The following is a 20,602-nucleotide window of genomic DNA, read 5'->3' as shown; positions in this document are numbered from 1 at the left end:
CAATTCAGCACTGAATAGAGAGGGTCTGTGGCGCATGATTTACTAGAATGTGAAGGGACTTAGGTATCTTGATATTAAAATATCATGATATGATATTATTTTAGATCTCTAAACTCTTTTGTCTCGATAATGAAGGAATTGATGATGAAGTAATAAGAGAGACATCATTGTCGGATTCTAAACGACCTTGAATCAAAACTTCTCCGGTAGCATGTTTAGAAAAGAACAGAAATACTTGGAGAAAGGCGGTGGGAGGGATGTGGTGGTTCCTAGTGAGGTCTTGGAGAAGATTCGGCTGAGGTTCAACAAGCCGAAGCCGCTTAGTGCCAAGAAGAAGATTGTTAAGTAAGTATAAGAAATCTCTTAAATCCATACTATTAGAAATAGAAATATTTTTTAATCATGGCAAAATAATACAAAAAAAAGACACACATAAATACAGATCAACAACAGAGAATTATTTACACACAACATCGCAAAAATGGGTGTGTAATGATTGGTATACATTTTTTTGGTATAGTAACATTTGATATAACAACATTTGGTATATTTTTAACCGTCGCCTCATATCTCAAGAAGGACGGTTATCAAGTCGTCTGTATGTTTTTTTATTATTTTTTTTTATTTTTTTTAATGTTTGTTCCTCGATATCTCCGTCGTTACTGGACCGATTTTGAAATTTTTTTTTTAATTGAATGTATATGCATACAGATTGGTCCCATTTTTCTCAGAACCCAGTTCTGATGATGGGATCCTGGAGAAATCGAGGGAACTCCTCGAATCTGAAAGGCATACATATAGTGATTTTTGTGTTTTTAAAGGAACAGCATGCATTTAGGTACGGAACAGTGACATTTGGTGCAGTGGAACTGCTGATGATGGCCAGAATAGAACTCTTCAAATCTGAACGGCACGCTTATAGTGACTTTGGTATTTTTATAAGAACAGCATGCACTTTCATCCAGAACAGTGACATTTGGTGCAGCGGAATTGCTGATGATGGTCAGAACCGAACTCCTCAAATCTGAACGGCACGCTTATAGTGACTTTGCCATTTTTATAAGAACAGCATGCGCTTACGTCTAGAACAGTGACATTTGGTACAGTGGAACTGCTGATGGTCAGAACCGAACTCCTCAAATCTGAACGGCACGCTTATAGTGACTTTGGTATTTTTATAAGAACAGCATGCACTTGCGTCCAGAACAGTGACATTTGGTGCAGTGGAACTGCTGATGATAGTCAGAACCGTACTCCTCAAATCTGAACGGCACACTCATAAGTGACTTTGGTATTTTTGCAAGAAAAGCATGCATTTAAGTTCAGAACAGTGACATTTATTTATTTAGTTATGTTTGTTAAGCATATTGAGTTTTCAAGTCAAAGTTTGTCAAGCTTCGATTTCTTATAATATAATATCGGATTCATGAGGAATTGAGGAAACTCCTCAAACCTTAACATTATACGTATATTCATTTATGTTGCCATCTAATAATTAAAGCATTAAAAGCAGTTTTAAAAAATACCTACACATTTCTACATAATCCAACATTCGCAAGTAACTTTCACCAGAACCCGAAAGGCGACGGTTTTTTTTTCTTAAAAATTATTAAAGGATATAATCACTCATTTGACATAATTAACATTTGGTATAATCACAAAATATCTACTTTTATTTAGTATAATCATTATTTCGTATAACACTTATTTATAATAACCGTTATATGGTATAACTATCTATTGATATACGACTAGTATAATATAACTAGCAAAAGGTATAAAACATTTCATGAATTAATTTTATACTTTTTAACCCCCGACGCAAAAACGAAGGGGTGTTATAAGTTTGACGTGTCTGTCTGTCTGTCTGTCTGTCTGTTTGTCTGTGTGTGTGTCTGTCTGTGGCATCGTAGCTCCCGAACGGATGAACCGATTTAAATTTAGTTTTTTTTTGTCTGAAAGCTGAGTTAGTCGGGAGTGTTCTTAGCCATGTTTCATGAAAATCGGTCAACTATGTCGCAGTCGGGGGTTTTTTTCAAAATTTTAATTTTTGAAGGGATCACAGTTCTAACCTAACCTAACCTACTTTTCTGGCAGTACATATGTTTAAGGGTCACAGTTCTAACCTAACCTAACCTATTTTTGCTGGAAGCAGCGCGTTGTGTGTAGGGGTCACAGTTCTAAGCTAATCTACATTTCTGGTGGACTTCCGGTACGGGCGCCATCTTAGCGGTATCGTGTCGTGAATATTTTCTCCTTCTTTTGCTCATTAATGCTGTTTAAAGTGTAATATCGATAGCTTATAATGCAGTAAACTAATGTTATAGTGAGAAGCTGATGAAGAATTAATCTCGAAACGCGTTTTGCCCCTTTTTTGTCGTCAACGGCCAATAGTCCACGTGCCCTGGTTGTAAAATCTAGCTATCAATTTACAAGTGCCAACTACCGAACACTGTCGTACTTACCGTACCAAAATCTTAAAACAATTAGCTTATATCACCTTGACACTGGCAAAATAGTCCCACCAATGGGACTGAGGCCATTTAATTAAAAAAAAAAATCTACTTTTCTGGTAAATTATGGATCTAATTTATTGAATTTTTTATTTATTCTAACTGTGCTTTAGAAAGAATTTGTGTTATACAATTTATTTATTATTAGAAATAATCATTATACTCAAAGTATGTTATAATAAATGTTTTTCGAAAAAATGATCACTATATTAAATAAGAATTATACAATTTGTTAGTATATTATTTGTTGTTATATGATTCAATAATTATATCATACGATCGTTATAACGACTAAAAATATATCAAAAAAAGTTATATCGATCGATACGCACCCCGCAAAAATATTTAAAAATATTTTAAGCGGGTTACTCACGTGTAAGTCGATGTAGCCTTCGACATGTTTCGATCCATTTTCGAGGATCTTTCTGAAGAGTAGCGACCCCTCTACATATCGAGAGCGCGACGCATAACACGTGAGTAACCCGCTTAACTTATATCAACTTGTACCCGAAAATATTATTTAAAAACATACTTGAAAAACTCTGCAAAAATCCAGAGTGGAAACTATATTTCGTCGGTATTTTTCCTATTTTCTCATGTTTCCCTAACAGCAAACCTGCTGGTAAATATTTCATAACATTTCGTAAATACATACGAATGTTAGTTGGGAGGGAGGAACTTATTTTCACAAGCGCAGAGCTTGGGAATTATATACCTATACTAGCTAACTTACGGACTTTTATTACCTATGAGTCTAAATTAATACTAGTAAATAATTACACAATGAAGTCACTAATTACACACCTACTTATTTAAATGCGTGTGCCTACACAAGTAGGTATTTATTACATACATCCATTTCCCGCATGTCACGATTAAGTGTATGAAGTGCTATCACCGGCATTTTTAAACGGTCGTTAGAGTAATTATAATAATACTAAAAGTTTGTTGAACCCAATCTATGTGAAAAGCTTTTTTTGACATTGATTACGGTATTCCAATTACTGGTAAGTAATTTAACGTCATGTTTTTAACGTTATACCATTTTACTATTACAATCCATTAGTAGATAACTATCTTAACAGATAGGCAGACGTACAACTTGGCAAAAAAGAGTAGAAATGGAAATATTTTATTTATTTATTTATAATAGCACACATTTGTATTTAACACAGCAAAAGGGATTGTACAAGTTTCTAATGGGGTAGCAACGCGCATGTGAAACTCTTGGAGTTGCAGGCGTCCATAGGTTACGATGACCGCTTTCCATCAGGCGGGCCGTACGCTTGTTTGCCACCGACGTAGTATAAAAAAATAGCAACACTCAACTGTTCTCATTCAAAAGTGTCAAAATAGTTGTCACATGCAAAACGATTTGCATAGCCGGTGGCGCCCCTATTGTTTTCTACTCTTTTTTTGCCAGGCTGTATGTACGTCGTTTATTCCAAGTAATCTTGTATGGCTATTTCAAAACTGTGATTTATTAATGCAATGTAGTATAGTCGTTATACGATTCAGATGACCCGATCTGACCTAGATATACTTATCCCATATAACCATAATCGGTCGCCGTTCCTACGCAAATCCTCCTATTTTGTGTACACACAGGTCTTCGGGTCTCAATGCTTAGTCGCAGTACGGTCGACGTTTAGTCGCGGCGACCCAAATGGGGACGATTGGTAACAGGCACAAATGGTCACAGAAGTGACAGAAGTGTGCACTACGCGTGCACACATTGTTACCGTTTGGCGACTACTTTCCCAAAATCATTCGTTCATTTCATTCTTTTCAAATGGCGACTGTCAGAGACGTCAAAGTAAAAAAGAAATAAAATCATTTGACATTAAACTGTAATGGCGTAAGAATTTGTTAAAGGTAAAATATTGTTTGCATTTGTAATATAATGTGGGCTAATTACCATGGCCAATTAAATTGCTCGAGTGATTTCATAAAATAAGTCTAAATTTATCAACGCGCCATCAATTTACCTCAGTTTAACCAGTAATAATATTATTGACTACTCGGTGTTTGCGTGTTATGTATATTGATTGGTGAAGTTTTAGTGCTCCGGTGCATATACTATACTGAAATAATAAAAATAATGCCTAGAAAACCAATAAAGTTGTTAAAATATGGATTAAGACGGTAATATTCCATGTAAAAAACAGTCGCCAAACGGTCACCAAACGGTCGACAAACGGTCGCAAAATGGTCGCAGCGTACACGCGTGACCGAAAGCAGTGAATATTTATTAATAATTTTTTCCAGGTATCCTCAAACTTTATAAACAATTAAATATGCCGTCGTACTCAGTTGCCCTCACTAAAGAAGATTAAAAAAAAATTGTAACGTGCGTACCGAGCTCCTGGGTTGTAAAGGATCGGGGATCATATTATTATGGTCTTCTATAGAGCAACTAGTATTTTGCGGCATTTCACAATTGACACTTGTTGAAGTAGTCGTCATTAATATTAATTATCAACATTAATTTCAGCGATATGTACTTCTTAAGTCAAGATTTTTGTATAGATAAGTGTCTACAAATTTGTAATGTTAAAGAGACATAAATAAAACGTAGTAGAGTAAATAATGTGTTTTTTTTGTAACCCAAACAAAATACTTGTAGATACGAGTGCGGAAAAGAGGAAAATCGATACGAGTAGCGATAAATTAATACACGAACGAAGGGAGTGTTTTACTTCGACACGAGTTGTGAATGTCCTTTTCGCACGTGTATCGTACGACGATTTTCAGTACCTAAATCTAAGCTAAGAGTTTCGACCAGACAAGAAATGAATCATTGCTTGATTTGCTCGCCTCGCACTACTGCGTTAGAAAAAGCAGCATCTGTACTGAAAAAAAACTATCATTGCGCAACAGAAATTCTATTAATATCACAGTAAATACTCTATTTCATTTGATTCCTACTTTTATTGTGTAAAGCAACACTACACTTCATTTTTATCAATAAGAATTAAAAATTATATACACGGTGTTTCCGGTATCACTCAAAACCTCAGACACCCCAACTGATTTTTATTTTTTTAAACTCATCTAGAGTATTTATCTTTTAATCTGATCGTTACTTTTTTTTAAATTGAATTTTTAATTTTCTGTACAGCTCTACTTGACTTTTAGCTCTACACTCAATAAAATAATTGCTAACTACCATCATAAACCATAACACTATTTATTTGTGTACGTTACTGCAACGACATAAGGTTTACCAATAGACAGCTAAGATGTCACTGTAAAACACTTTAAAGCTTTGTCACAGTAAACTTCAAATTGGACAGGTAATCGCAGTAAGCACAAATAAACTCAATATTCAAAATGACAAGGTTGTAATTAGGTACGAGTTCAATTTGTTATGACTTTTGATAAACATTAAGATTAAACTGACAAACAACGTCAAACTAGTAGCGGAAAAAATAATCGTCCAAGTAACCGGCCAGTATTAATACCCCTAAATACTGAAAAAAGGTAAACAACCTCTAGCAATGCGATATACACAATGTTGTATTACGAGTACAATAGAATGGGCACGTAAACCTCGTCACCCTCGTGCATCTTCTGGTCCGGCAGGGGTACATGTTGGCTGTCTATTTCACCCGGTTTCTCGTCCTGTAACAAGAGAATACATAGTTAATTTCATTTATTTCACATATAGTATAATTATTTTTTAGTAATCAACGGGTACTCTCATCTTTTAAATCTACAAAGATCCAAGTATCGTTATAAAGTAAAAAAGATTAATGACTTACCCTGTAGTCTCGACGAACACTTGAAGACAGTCTTTTGTAGCACGATCAGCCATTTCTGGGTTCACAAAATCTCGATTTGTAAGTTAAAATTAATTTTTATTTTAATGATAATTTTACAAAATGGAGGATAAAAATGAAGAAGGAGCCAACTTCAAAAGTATGTGTGGCTACCGCCAATATCGTGGAATGAATGAGGGATGGATGGTAGTGGAACGGGAAGGAAGCATGAACGAATGAACGGAAGTGACTGAATGGAATATTGTTTTATTTTATAATTTTTATTTTTACATCCTAGTAATAATATTTTGAATTTTATAAATTAATTTGAATTTTTTTAATTGTAATTTTAAAACATATTGAAACATTGAATAATAATAATTGTGATTTACGTGAGAATAACTCTTTTAATTATATTTAGTCGTTGACATACTTTTATATTTATATAACAATGGAATGAAGTTAATTATTATTGTTGTTGAATGTGTAGATTTTAATTTTGTAATTTTTTAATATTAGTTATATATTTTGTATAATTAATAAATTTAATACTTAGTTTTAAGAAACATTTGCATGTCGTCATGACGATGACTGAATACTTTTACTTGTCTTCTTACACGAACATCTGTACCTTAGTTATAAGTATTCTAGCAAATAAATTTCTTATTCTTATTCTTATTCTTATTCTTATCATTCTGCACTTTTCTTAACTTTCCCACATTTCTATAAAATGTCGAAGAGTGCTTAAATGGTCGTCGTCGTTTATTATTATTTAATTCGCTCATATTTAAATGATTCAAAGCAACCAGTCCACAACTTCACAAGACAGTTTGAGAAACCTTCGTATTTCAGATTGTCATTTGCGGATACAGTGGTTTAGGAGCAGTTCGGTAATCAGACCTACACATGTGTGTACAAATTCTGTCAATGTCACTGTCAGAAACCGTTCTGACAGTGACAATGACAGCCACAAATTCGTCCACATGTTGTTACCGTTATGTGTGCAAACGTCGACTAATAAAGTGTCGTTAAAAGTCATTCTGACAGTGACACTGACAGCCACAAATTCGTACACATTTTGTTACCGTAACGAGTGCACACGAAGACTACATTTTGTTATTGTATCAATACGGTCGCATTGTTTGCACGACGTTACCACGCGTTATGTCACATTTGACAGTTAGTTACTGATTTGAAGATTTTGCGACTGAAATGGTTGTATGGGATACGCTTTATATTGGACTTCATTCAACATTCACAACACGGCCGTCTTCATCACTAAGTTCACTAACCAAAGGTCAACCAGAGGGCGTAGCTGAATGGCATTTCTGCGACGCGAAACGCCACCGAAACGCCGCAGAAATGTTGTCTGGCTTTGTCGCTCCAACACGCAAGAGCGATAGAGATAGAGAGCTACGAAAGATATATTATCGTGAGCGTTTCGTGAGCGTTTGTGCATTCGGCTACGCACACAGAGCATCTACCATGAGTTTAGAGTACGTCACTGGACAGCAGCAGCGGCTGGTCCATACAAGCCGATTCCCACCGGCTTGCCTAAAATTGATTAGTAGTAAAATACCTAATGTTAAAGTAGCTTTCTTAATGCTCAGTGTTGCCTAGCAGAAATTTTCACCAGCCGCCACTGCTGGACAGTGTAAACTCACGCCTGTGTTCACAAAGGGGATCTGCTCAAATATCAATGCCACTGTAGGCAATTAACGGGTTGAAAGAAAACGAATTTGTGATATTACAGTGACAGCCCTAGGCCTTAGCCCATTGCCCACACCAGTATTCCCCATATAACAGAGTCGACTTCTACGACACCCAAGCAAGAAAAAGTTTCTTTCAAACATTTTTCTTGACATTTACGCTTTCAAGTAACATATTATATAAGGTACAGCGGGGCAATTCTCGACTGGGGGTCAAATGTAACTGGTTAATTTTTTCCATGTTTCACAATATTTGCATTATCAACTAAACATCATAGTGGAAAAAAATGGATCAGTTACAATTGCCTGTAATTTGCCCCGCTGTACCTTAATGTAAAAAACTCGTGGTACGAGCTTAGATGAGACCGTTTTGCATGATGAGTTTGAAACTGGGGAAGTTTTTACTTATAAATTGTGTAAGTCACATTGAAACTCGTATAACTAATCTTTAGCTCCTTGTGAACGCGTAAAACATGATTAAAGTTGTCATCAAATGCCCTTAAGTCCGTTTTCACACTATCCGATCCGATATCGGATGTCGGAAGGATTTCAATAGAAAAAATCCAAGATGGCGCCTGTAATGTATGGGATATCGGTTCGACATCCGATATCGGATCGGATAATGTGAAAACGCACTAAGGCTATGTGGTTTGGTAAAGTCAAGCAGGACGCACCCTTATATTCCACAGTCGTGGTATAAAAAATAGCTTATCTTAAAAAGTGAAATTTCTTAAGAAACTGCTTTGTGAAGCTTGACGCTGACGATATTTACCTTTACTCTTTGTATTGACGGTAAAATAAAAGGGTCTAACCTTTTTGTAAAGGTGTATTTTTAAACATTGCTTTTCCATTATGACCCGAATTAGGAAACCTATGAAACGTGTAGGTAAATATGTCACGTCTAAAAGTAAATGGTACAAAAACTACACAATAATAAACAGGTCGATTATGAGGCTTGGTTAAAAGGTTAACATTGCACAGTTATTCAAGTGAGATATCAATTGAATTTTATAAAATTTTGAAATTTGCTTACATAACTTAATTAACGTATTTTTTTAATTGCTAGGAGGAATCAAACTAGCATTTTTCTTCCCTACTACAAGAGATCACATATGCACTTTTCTGTTATAGCCTAAAAGAAGTTAATAATTACCTTATAAGTAGATGGTGTCAAAAACGTGGTAGCAAAACTATTTCCATTTTGTCTTGGGCGTCAAATTAACTGAAATCCTGCACTTCGCACCATATACTTATTGCGTCTGTTGTTTTCTTACTGAGGTACAATAATTGCTCAAAACTTTATTTACTATATACCTACTTTATTGTAAATTATTCTGAAATCAAAGGGTGCTAGTAACTTTCTGGAAACCATTTCAAACCTTTCCCGACTATCCCCAACAAGCGCCCAAGGGGATAATGTAAAGAGACGTTATATGTATTGGACCTTCAGGCAGTTAAATTCAAGGTATATGTTATGTACCTACTAGTTCGATTTTTCTACCTAAGCGTAGATACCTACATATAAAAAAAATTAACAAAGCACTCTAGCTAGTCTATAAATGGAGTTTTTCAAAGAAAGAGTAGATTTCGTGTTTTTAAAACAAAACTTACTTGTTAATTTAGATTGAAGTTAATTGGATTTGTCTTTTTTATGAAAACATGTAACAACATTAATTTTAAGAGAATAAAACACGTATCAGAATCATTAATTATAAAACAAACTTTTACAATAAAACCGGATTTATGTTAAACGGTAAACACTTTGACTATTAATAATGTCCTTTGTTTACTATATGTATACTAGAGATGCAACGAATAGTTGTTTGGCCGGATACCGGATACCGAATATTCTGCCCAATCATCGGCCGAATATTCGGTATCCGGCCACCGAATATTCGGCCAGCAGAATTTTACCTACAACACCTACAATTTAAGCAGGGAGCGGGCGCGTCGTGCAGGTTTTGATTTGTTGCGTAGTGAACTTCGCGCGAAGTCCGTTTTAAGTGCAAAAAACTAGTTTTATTATAATTATTTCGTTCAAGGCAAAATATATATTTAAATTTTTATTTTTTTAATAATAAAGGGCTATTGGTTATAAGTAGGTATTACAATCGTAACTGTTTTTTTTGCATTTAATTTGTTTACCCCAAAATCGTTCAATCAAAAATAGCACATCCGGTATCCGGCCGGATAGTACGTCACTATCCGGTATCCGGCCGAATATTAAAATAAGGGCCGGATAGGCCGGATACCGAATAGTAACCGAATATTCGGTGCATCTCTACTATATACATAGGTTAGAGATAACATGTTCAATTTTATGATTCTGTACCTCAAAATGTTACCCAGCAGTTCTCGAAAAATTTGTACTTTTTTATTCCTTTTTTGTTACCAAGATTTATTTCATGAATTGAGATTTTAGTAAGTTTTATTTGGTCATTAAGGTTCCCTAGTATCTATATTTTCTTGATTATAACAATTATCCTGTACATATCTTACGAAAGTCGACTTATATCACTAAATGTTGGTAACATAATTTTTAAGAAAAAAAAACCGTCGCCTTTCGGGTTCTGGTGAAAGTTACTTGCGAATGTTGGATTATGTAGAAATGTGTAGGTATTTTTTAAAACTGCTTTTAATGCTTTAATTATCAGATGGCAACATAAATGAATATACGTATAACGTTAAGGTATGAGGAGTTTCCTCAATTCCTCATGAATCCGATATTATATTATAAGAAATCGAAGCTTGACAAACTTTGACTTGAAAACTCAATATGCTTAACAAACATAACTAAATAAATAAATGTCACTGTTCTGAACTTAAATGCATGCTTTTCTTGCAAAAATACCAAAGTCACTTATGAGTGTGCCGTTCAGATTTGAGGAGTACGGTTCTGACTATCATCAGCAGTTCCACTGCACCAAATGTCTCTGTTCTGGACGCAAGTGCATGCTGTTCTTATAAAAATACCAAAGTCACTATAAGCGTGCCGTTCAGATTTGAGGAGTTCGGTTCTGACCATCAGCAGTTCCACTGTACCAAATGTCACTGTTCTAGACGTAAGCGCATGCTGTTCTTATAAAAATGGCAAAGTCACTATAAGCGTGCCGTTCAGATTTGAGGAGTTCGGTTCTGACCATCATCAGCAATTCCGCTGCACCAAATGTCACTGTTCTGGATGAAAGTGCATGCTGTTCTTATAAAAATACCAAAGTCACTATAAGCGTGCCGTTCAGATTTGAAGAGTTCTATTCTGGCCATCATCAGCAGTTCCACTGCACCAAATGTCACTGTTCCGTACCTAAATGCATGCTGTTCCTTTAAAAACACAAAAATCACTATATGTATGCCTTTCAGATTCGAGGAGTTCCCTCGATTTCTCCAGGATCCCATCATCAGAACTGGGTTCTGAGAAAAATGGGACCAATCTGTATGCATATACATTCAATTAAAAAAAAAAATTTCAAAATCGGTCCAGTAACGACGGAGATATCGAGGAACAAACATTAAAAAAAAAAAAAAAAAAAAAAAACATACAGACGACTTGATAACCGTCCTTCTTGAGATATGAGGCGACGGTTAAAAATAGGATCAAGTAAAGTTTGCTGACGTGGCTATATACAAACTTTTCGAGAACTGCTGTACCCTTAGAGAATCACTTGTCTTTATTGTCAGTCCGTCTGTTTGTGTGTCAGTCAAGACCCTTCGGGAAATCGTAGCATAAAAGTATTGAGCTGAAATTAATTGTAGTCATATACGATTACGATATATTATCTATCTAAAACGAATTTGTAAAAAAACTTGTCCTGTTATTTGAAAATCTATATTTAATTGTTTGAGTTGCTTTGCGACATTTAGGCGTAGAACGATTTTCAGAGCACTAACTGTAGGAACAAACGTACGCACACATGCGCTGAAGCTTTCAAATTGAGAGGAAACCAAGCATGTTGTTTGAGGAAACAATACAGCAATTTGTATGCAAAATCATTGTTCGGCGGCCCCGAGGGCCTAAGCCTATGTTCCAATAGGACTATATTTGTCGCGTACCTATTGTTTATTGTATGCCATGCCTCTTCCTGTCCAGTTTTGGTTGATATTCTATAACGCGAAGTTAAGAGTCACACAAGAGTAGAAAAGCTATTAAATCAAATGTCACTTGTACTTATTGTTGAATAATGATTGTAACTTCTATGTAATCTTCTTTTTGAAATCCTGTAGAATTCCGATTTTTATTATTATATGGAAATAAAACTAAGTAGCAATAGAAATAACACTAATTAAGATTTCATAGACTGATGCCCGTACTAAGCTGTGAGAAAGTATTGTTTTCGTCGAATCCATTTACTTATGTTGGTCATTAAAATATATTTTCGAAGTTCAAAATTAAACTGATTGTTGACACAATCGAGCAACAAAGGATTTCACATATTTTCAACATTGAGCCTGCTAAGTTCATACTTACCATTCTTACCAAGTCTTTGTATTAAAAATGGAAAGCTCAAGGGATTAAAAATAACGCGTTAATTGTGCATTGTCGGAAAGAACAACTGCGGGAAGTACATAAACTTAAAATGTCATTATGAAAAACTGACAATTTATCACGCGGTTTTCATTTTATGTACAGCAACTCCGCTATTGAAGTATTACTGCAGCCAATATTTGGTTGTTTTTGCGTACGTATTGAAGAATTTACGAAAAATAAATATAAGTAAATATGATTATAACATGAAAAACCATTGCACTTAACGCAGATACCCAGATGTAATTTAATTTTTTATGCTTGAAGATTTGAGTGCTGAAACAACTCAAACATAAAATAAATATTTATAACGTGCCGACGGATCCACACTCCGTCCACTCACTAAGGGTACGAGTCGTTCGTTACAGAGCCTATAATAGCATGAGTTTTTATGTGGAGTTTTTAGAATACATTATTCGGTAGTGTAAGCGTCACGGAAAATGTATGTTATTTTTCCTAAGTACCATTAGCGCTGTTATAAATTTCTCCATACAATAATTACCTGTATAATTTTCCTGACATACTGCGCTAACGAGTAACGTTTTTAAAACGTAAAAATTTCTGGTTGAGGGTCAGCAGTCAGAAGGGTTGTCATTTGTACGATTAAATATTGTGGCAAATCGAGAATGGAACTGCTCGTTATAATTATAATCTAAGTCATTTTAAGCTACAATGACGATTAATATTAAAGATACTACTACAAAAAATTTCCAGCTTTGATTATAGACATAGACATCAATAATTTGGACCCTGCCTGTAGTTGTACCACATATCTTAGAGTGCCATAATTATTGATTTTATCAGTTTTTCCATATATGTGCTAATAACGAGAAACAAAGGACGACGGCGGTTGGTTCTAAAAACATAAAAAAAAGAAAAACACACTTATATGCGACGTAAGGGGTCAAATTATATTCCCAAAGACAACATATACTCTTCACCAAGTCAGGGACAACAACATGAAATTTATGATTGTAATTAAATGTCACCAATGATACTTACGTAAATATCTAAACCTATGTCAAACTAAACCTATCTAATATGTCAAAGTACCTAATATTGCAAAAATTTCATAAAATGTCTGTAGTAACAGTAACTAGATGCCTAAATAAAATCCTGTTTAGCTGTATTCAGCTTTAAAAATTTCAGAAAATGCCTGTAGTAGACGCCTAAATATAATCCCGATTGGCTGTTTCAGGCACAAAAACTCTTTGTGTTGGGTATAAGCGTATTTCTACTTGTTGAGTAGAGCAACAGTTTCTTTGTACCGGGAAGCGGGGAACGCCTTTGTACCGACGGATTAAACGTTAAAAGCGCTGCGTCCTTTGAACCGTATTGGCCATTCACATAAACGGTATTTCATCTGGAAAACGTGTTTCTGCTTGAGTATTTCACATTTTTGTGTAATTTATCGTGAAAATAATATTTTTATTGAAAAAAGGGCTTGTGGCATTTAATACGTGAACTTGTGTTCAAGTAATGAGATTATAATTACATTATTAATAATTGTTGCGTCATAAATCCATTGTTGATACCTATAAATTAATTTTTAATTCGCCTTTTCGTTTAAATGAATAATAAAGAAAAATGCACGAAAAAACATAAATTATAGTAAAATAAAATAAAAGACTAACCTGTATATTCTCGGCGAAGCCAGCAGCGGCCAAACACGGTTTGTCATAAACAAGGGTGTTTCCCGCGGCACGTCCTGTCGCCGGGGCTGCGGAGCGCGACTGCAGCCAGACCAGAACCGATACCTTTACCTGTTACTTTGTTGGCGTAGAGACGCGCCCGCTTCAGCGGACCGAGTATTTTCAGGATCACTGTATTTCGAGGATTTCAAGCGGCTTTGTTACTTTTGTGTAGGTGACCAAGTAGTTTTGGCTCCTTTCGTAGCCGAGTCGCGCTCATATTGAACTCATATTTAAATGAGTAGCATTGTGTAAATACTTGTTTGTTTGTTACGGACAGTCAATATGTAGGTAGCTATTGCGATTTATCTAGTATAAATCATGTTAGTTTGTCTTGATCGATTAATGATTATTACATACAGGTAGCTTTCAGAAAAAAAAGTTACCAAAAGGTTAACCAAATATGTAAGTCATCTAAATAGGCTAAACTGTTTATGGGCTAAGCGGAAACAAGCAAACACACTTTCGCATTTATAATTTACAGTATGGATTGGAATTAATCCACATTTACAATATAATATATACAAATAAAGAAATGTAACAAAACCCCTTACATCTGAAGAGCCTGGCCCTTTTAGCCAGTGTAACTAGCCCGGTGATCGAGAAGGATGCAGGTTCAAGTCCTGCCTTGGGTGTGATTTATATTTTTTTTAAATAGATCCTGAATTTACCTAGTATCTGCTGTACCTACACCCACAAAAATACTTAATGGAAATCACCGCGGTACGAGCCATTCGCGCTCGTTCTGACACGCCATCTGCTTCCATCGAGCCATACTTTATTCGGAGCACGTCACGCTGCCCGCCCTGTTCGCCGTCTCTCTCGCACCCACCGCCCACTTCAAATTTATGAATGCGCCCAACAAAGACAGCCATATGTTTCAGTGTTAATGAGTTTCAGTTTGTTGTTGGACATGTTAGTAATGTAATATTATTTTTTGGCCCTTAGGGAGTTCTGCGTTTAATTAAATTCGTTTGGTACATGTTTCGCTGAAAAGACTTTCCTTTGTAATGTAAGTAATGTTGTTACATATTCAGCATTCCTTACATTTGTGTTAAAGACTGATAACAAAGCAAATAATAGTAAAAATAATGCCTACATTCTTCCTTTTTGTCTTGGGCCTGCTTTACAAAGTATCAAATCCTGCACTCAATAAATGTTCGATCCCTTTTCAGACTGACAACACTTTATTAAGTTTGTAATGTAACATCTAAATATGCTAATAAAACTTGATGCAAAATGTTCATCTCATTTTTAACTCCCTTAGGATTTCAATGTCTCATTTCTTAAGTAGTGTAGTTACATCTTCTGAAACTCTGAAAATTTACGTACAAAGTGTAAATTTTATAGTTTCGTTCATGAGAGAAGAAAAATTGCATATGCACATGAATATTTACGTACCTACCTAAAGATTGATTTGACATGAGTTTTAAGTTATAAGTACCTACAACATTACCTTTTATACCTACAATGAGATAAGTATTTCAACAAACTACAAAACTTCATAAATGTTGAAAGTGTTAAACATGGCATTTTTGTCAAAAAATATTTTATTATTAACGTGGGCAATCTACAGAGGTTTGTTTAACTAAATAAATAAAGTCATCAAGTGTTACGAGTATGAATGTTATGATTGTCAACATAATAAAAATTGGTATTGAAATAATAATTCGGCAGCCTTAATAAAAAAAACCGGCCAAGAGCGTGTCGGGCCACGCTCAGTGTAGGGTTCCGTAGTTTTTCATATTTTTCTCAAAAACTACTGAACCTATCAAGTTCAAAACAATTTTCCTATAAAGTCTTTATAAAGTTCTACTTTTGTGATTTTTTTCATATTTTTTAAACGTATGGTTCAAAAGTTAGAGGGGGGGGGACGCACTTTTTTTTCCTTTAGGAGCGATTATTTCCGAAAATATTAATATTATCAAAAAACGATCTTAGTAAACCCTTATTCATTTTAAAATACCTATCCAAAAATATATCACACGTTGGGGTTGGAATGAAAAAAAAATCAGCCCCCACTTTACATGTAGGGGGGGTACCCTAATAAAACATTTTTTTCCATTTTTTATTTTTGCACTTTGTTGGCGTGATTGATATACATATTGGTACCAAATTTCAGCTTTCTAGTACTTACGGTTACTGAGATTATCCGCGGACGGACGGACGGACGGAAGGACGGACGGACGGACGGACAGACAGACATGGCGAAACTATAAGGGTTCCTAGTTGACTACGGAACCCTAAAAAGTCCAAGCCTTAATAAAAACCAATATTATCGCTGTCCAAACAATTTTCTGTTATTGATTCTCCCCGAGCTCTAAATTGCTTTGCTTCATTCAAGCGTGTCCAATTCCAATACTTCAATTTCGTATCCAATAATTACAAATAATTAGAGAATATTTTCTTATAATATTTCATGCTTGACACAAAATTTAATATGAGCTAGCCTTTGAAATGTTTACGCGTCTTCTACATAGCTAATACCGTTTTGGTTAAATTTTAACTTCTGATTAGCAGAAACGTCTGCGATCGATGCCACTAGGCTTGGAATATATCTAAAAGTGGAAAATGTCTGCCTTGGGCTTGGGTGACACTTGAACTCACGGCCTCTGGATATATACTCCAGCGCTCTGCCAACTGAGCCAGACTTCAACCAAGCCGGCGAAATTTCCACCACTAACCCGTGGCCGTGAGTTCGCCTCGCCCAAGGCATCTATTTTACTCTTTTTAATTTATTCTAAGCCATTTCGGTTAGTTACTTAGGTGTGAATGCAATGATCACTAGGAATGACTGCCTTTAATGAGCAGATTGATATAATTTTGTTATCAAAATCTAAAAAAGCTCGAGACTTCAAGCGATGAAGAAGGTTTATGAGGTTGTGCACAAGTATTAGCTTCAGATGTGAACTAAACTGGTGGCACCGGACCGAAATCGCTTGAAGGACTGATCGACAGGCCGACAGCACTGTGCGATGAACGGTGAAGTAAACCATAAGTAGAATGAAAATATATATATTTCGCTACGTGCACAACTGGTGCACCCTCATTTCGTAGGCTATTTTATATTAAATCTCATGGAGTCAAATTAGTTCCTACAGCCGCCGCAAGCATGAATGGGACGTAGTTACGCAGAAACGTTCCAAACCATCAGAAATTGTCATTAAAATAAACTTTTGTTTTTCATACAAGGTCTAAAACTAAATGACAATTTTGTGAAAAGGTCACAAGTCCGAGATGGGACTTGTGCCCTTTTTCACCGAGTCAATTTGAGTTATACCCCTTTTCACTAGGCCCACAGAATTACATGTGGATTGAAACGTTTTTCCGTAAAAACTACGTCCAATGATGGTCATGTCCATTTAAGACGATGTGTATTTGTGACAACTTGACAAGCGGTGGCAGATGGGTTGATGCAACCTTTTATCTCTTCTTATGTTTGTTTAGGATTACTGCAAACATTTGCATGCCGCATGGCTGAATATTGTTACTATTTATACCAATGTCAAAATACCATTTCTGTACATATTCTTGCATATAAATAATTCTTTCTTTCTTTCTCTTCTTCTTTTTAGCCTTTTTCAATCTTAGAGATGTACTTAGGCCTCCTTCATTTTTTGCCATTCTGTTCTATTCTGGGCTCTTTCTATACACTTTGATCCAGCTGTTCCCTCGATATCGTCACACCAACGCATTTTTGGCCTCCCTGTAGGCCTAGCACATGATGGCCGCGAGAGTATGTCGCCGCGAGATAGATGACACGTCTTCTTCTAACTGTATTAATGACATAAGGACGGGTAGTCTATCTCACGGCGACATACCTCGCGGCAATCATGTGCTAACCCTGCTGCTGGGCATGACTCTCCCCACGGTCTCCACTCCATCAGCCTCTTGCACCATGAACCGTCTTTTCGGGCCACATGCCTAGCCCACTCCCACTTCAGTTACGCCATTCGTCTGGTTACATCAGTGACTTTACTATGTTCCCGAAGCCATTTGTTTGTTTTTCTGTCCCTAAGTGAGATTCCTACCATTCTTCTTTGCATCGCTCTTGGGGTTACTTCATTACTTGTAACCTATTCAAGATTTATTTTGTAAAGACCCAAGTTTCTGCTCTGTAAGTAAAAGTACTGGTAGGACACACTGGTCGAATATGCGAGCCTTTTGAAAAGTTGATAAGAACCTTTCATCTATACGTTCTGAATATGCATTTACAGATATAACTTCTAAAATATGTTCACTTACATTAACGTCAAATCCGAGAAACTTTCCCATTTACTCGGATAAACATTCTAAATCTATCTCAGGAGCACGTACTCTTTGACAGAACTCTAACATAGCCCGCGTTTAGAGCAATTTGCAAACTGCATTATGCAACTGCTGACCTCCATTCCACTTTTTCATTAAACTATTTTCAACTCTACTACCAAGTTATTGCAGTCCAAATTTAAACTAGTGATCTAAGCAGTTATTTTTGGCAGCAGTTATACTAAAGTAGACTTTAAGTACTAGATGGTGAGTTTGAACTGCCATGAGCTGAGATTGGTTTTGATAGAGCCTTCAACACATGAATTTGAAATTACTCTTAGCTGTTATTATAGCGAGCATAAAATAAGCTAACTTCAAGCTACTGGTGAAGATAATGTTATAGTATTAGTTAGGTTTACGTGCCATAATATTTCAAGCTGATACATTGTATACTTAAGAAGACTATATTATCTTATTCTGTCGGTATATATCTTTCAATATTGGTACCTTAATCAGAGCAATAGTGTCAGATGGGCCGGTAGGTTTTCTCAGACGTACAGGTTGGAGTGTGGGGTGAGGCAGAGGGGGATAACCTCTCCCAAGCTCTTCAGCCTGTATGTGAACGACCTGATCGAGGGATTGAGCAGAACTCCGGTAGGGTGCAGAGTTGATGATGTTAGTGTCAACAACATCAGCTACGCAGACGATATGGTGCTGCTCACTCCATCGGTCAGAGCTATGAGAAAACTACTAGGCATATGTGAAGAATATGTGGGTAAGCATGGTTTACTGTATAATGCTAAAAAAAGCGAATATATGGTGTTTAAGGCCGTCGGGGGCAAGCTACCGGAAAGTGTACCAGTCATCAAACTTAATTATAATGAACTTAAGCGTGTACACGCATTTAAGTATCTGGGACACTACGTCACCGAGGACCTTAAAGACCAATTAGACATAGAGAGGGAGCGTAGGGCGCTGGCGGTACGATGCAATATGCTGGTAAAGAGGTTTGCACGTTGTAGTCAACAGGTAAAAATAACTTTATTTAAAGCCTATTGTCAAGTCTTCTACACGTGCAGCCTCTGGACTAGTTATTCGCAGAAGACCATCAGTGCCCTGCGCGTGCTTTACAATAATGGTTTCAGGATGCTGTTGGGGCTGTCTCGTTTCTGCAGCGCATCAGGTATGTTCGCACAAGCTCGCACGGATGACTACTATGCCATAATACGCAAAATAACTGCCTCGTTGCTTTGTAGAGTGCGGGCCAGTACCAACCCCATCCTGGCCACTATAGCCTGCCGATATGACTCACCTATAGCGCGGCATTTTGAGTGTGTCATGACCGCCACTAGGTGAGTGTTTTATTGTTTTATTGTTGTATTATTGTGTCCACTTTTTGTTTATGTTATACTAACAGGTAGTTTTTAAAATATCCAATAATGTATAAGTACTAACCATTATGGGCCCTTTGTTGTCTGATATAATAAATAAATTATTATTATCCAAAGTAAATGAAGGTTTAACTTTCGTATCAGTATGAAAATTATTGTACCTACATTAACGTTGAGTGTTAGATATCAATTTAAATTAAGATTTCTGAGAGAGTTTGGGAGAGTTTCTGAGCTCCAAAAGCATTAGGCTATTATTTTTTAAGTTTTAAATATTAACAGAGTATAATTTTCTCTAAAAGTCTCCGAAAATCGATTTTTACTAAAGTTAAGATATTTTCTCGGCGTTTAATGGGATGTCCTGAACTCAAATATAAAATGGTGTCAAATATTTCTTCTATAGGGGATATTACGTCAAACTTTGCACAGATGGCGCCACTTCCACATTGAAGACTACCGCGAACCTTATTCGACATGTTGCCCCTTTGAACAACATTGCATTTCTAAATTTACACGTAAGTGTGACAGAGAAGCAACATGTCAAACGTGGTTCGAGATAAGTCAATAAAGGAAGAAATATTTTGGTAGGTATGTTATTTTATGCGATCAGTTCTGAACTGATCAAGTGAACCGAACTCTTTTCGAGAAAATCAAGGATTGGAAAAGTTACAGCATACTAAAAGTGACTTTTAAGTTAAAAATGTAATATAAATTAATAATTATTTTGGGCCTCTCAGTCGTAAAACCAAGGGTGGTTTAGTTTAGACAAA

General features: G+C 35.9%; 2 protein-coding genes across 2 annotated transcripts in view; one reads left to right on the top strand and one right to left on the bottom strand.

The window, feature by feature from the left end:
- Window positions 1–14,236, bottom strand: part of LOC125227947 (IDLSRF-like peptide) — a 98,461-nt gene extending 84,225 nt beyond the window's left edge. The window contains exon 1 of the mRNA XM_048132361.1: window positions 14,140–14,236. The gene's annotated coding sequence lies outside the window, so the exon portion shown is untranslated. The remainder of the gene's footprint in view (window positions 1–14,139) is intronic.
- LOC125227784 lies at window positions 212–19,827 on the top strand. Its single transcript, XM_048132478.1, has 3 exons — window positions 212–345; window positions 18,975–19,451; window positions 19,536–19,827. The coding sequence occupies exons 1-3, from the start codon at window positions 212–214 to the stop codon at window positions 19,798–19,800; spliced, it is 876 nt and encodes a 291-aa protein (XP_047988435.1). The 3' UTR covers window positions 19,801–19,827.
- The last annotated feature ends 775 nt before the right edge of the window (window positions 19,828–20,602 follow it).

Source organism: Leguminivora glycinivorella, chromosome 1 (assembly GCF_023078275.1).
Source record: "Leguminivora glycinivorella isolate SPB_JAAS2020 chromosome 1, LegGlyc_1.1, whole genome shotgun sequence".
Taxonomy (NCBI): domain Eukaryota; kingdom Metazoa; phylum Arthropoda; class Insecta; order Lepidoptera; family Tortricidae; genus Leguminivora; species Leguminivora glycinivorella.
Note: the sequence above shows the minus strand (reverse complement) of the source record. Positions and strands in the feature narration are given on the sequence as shown.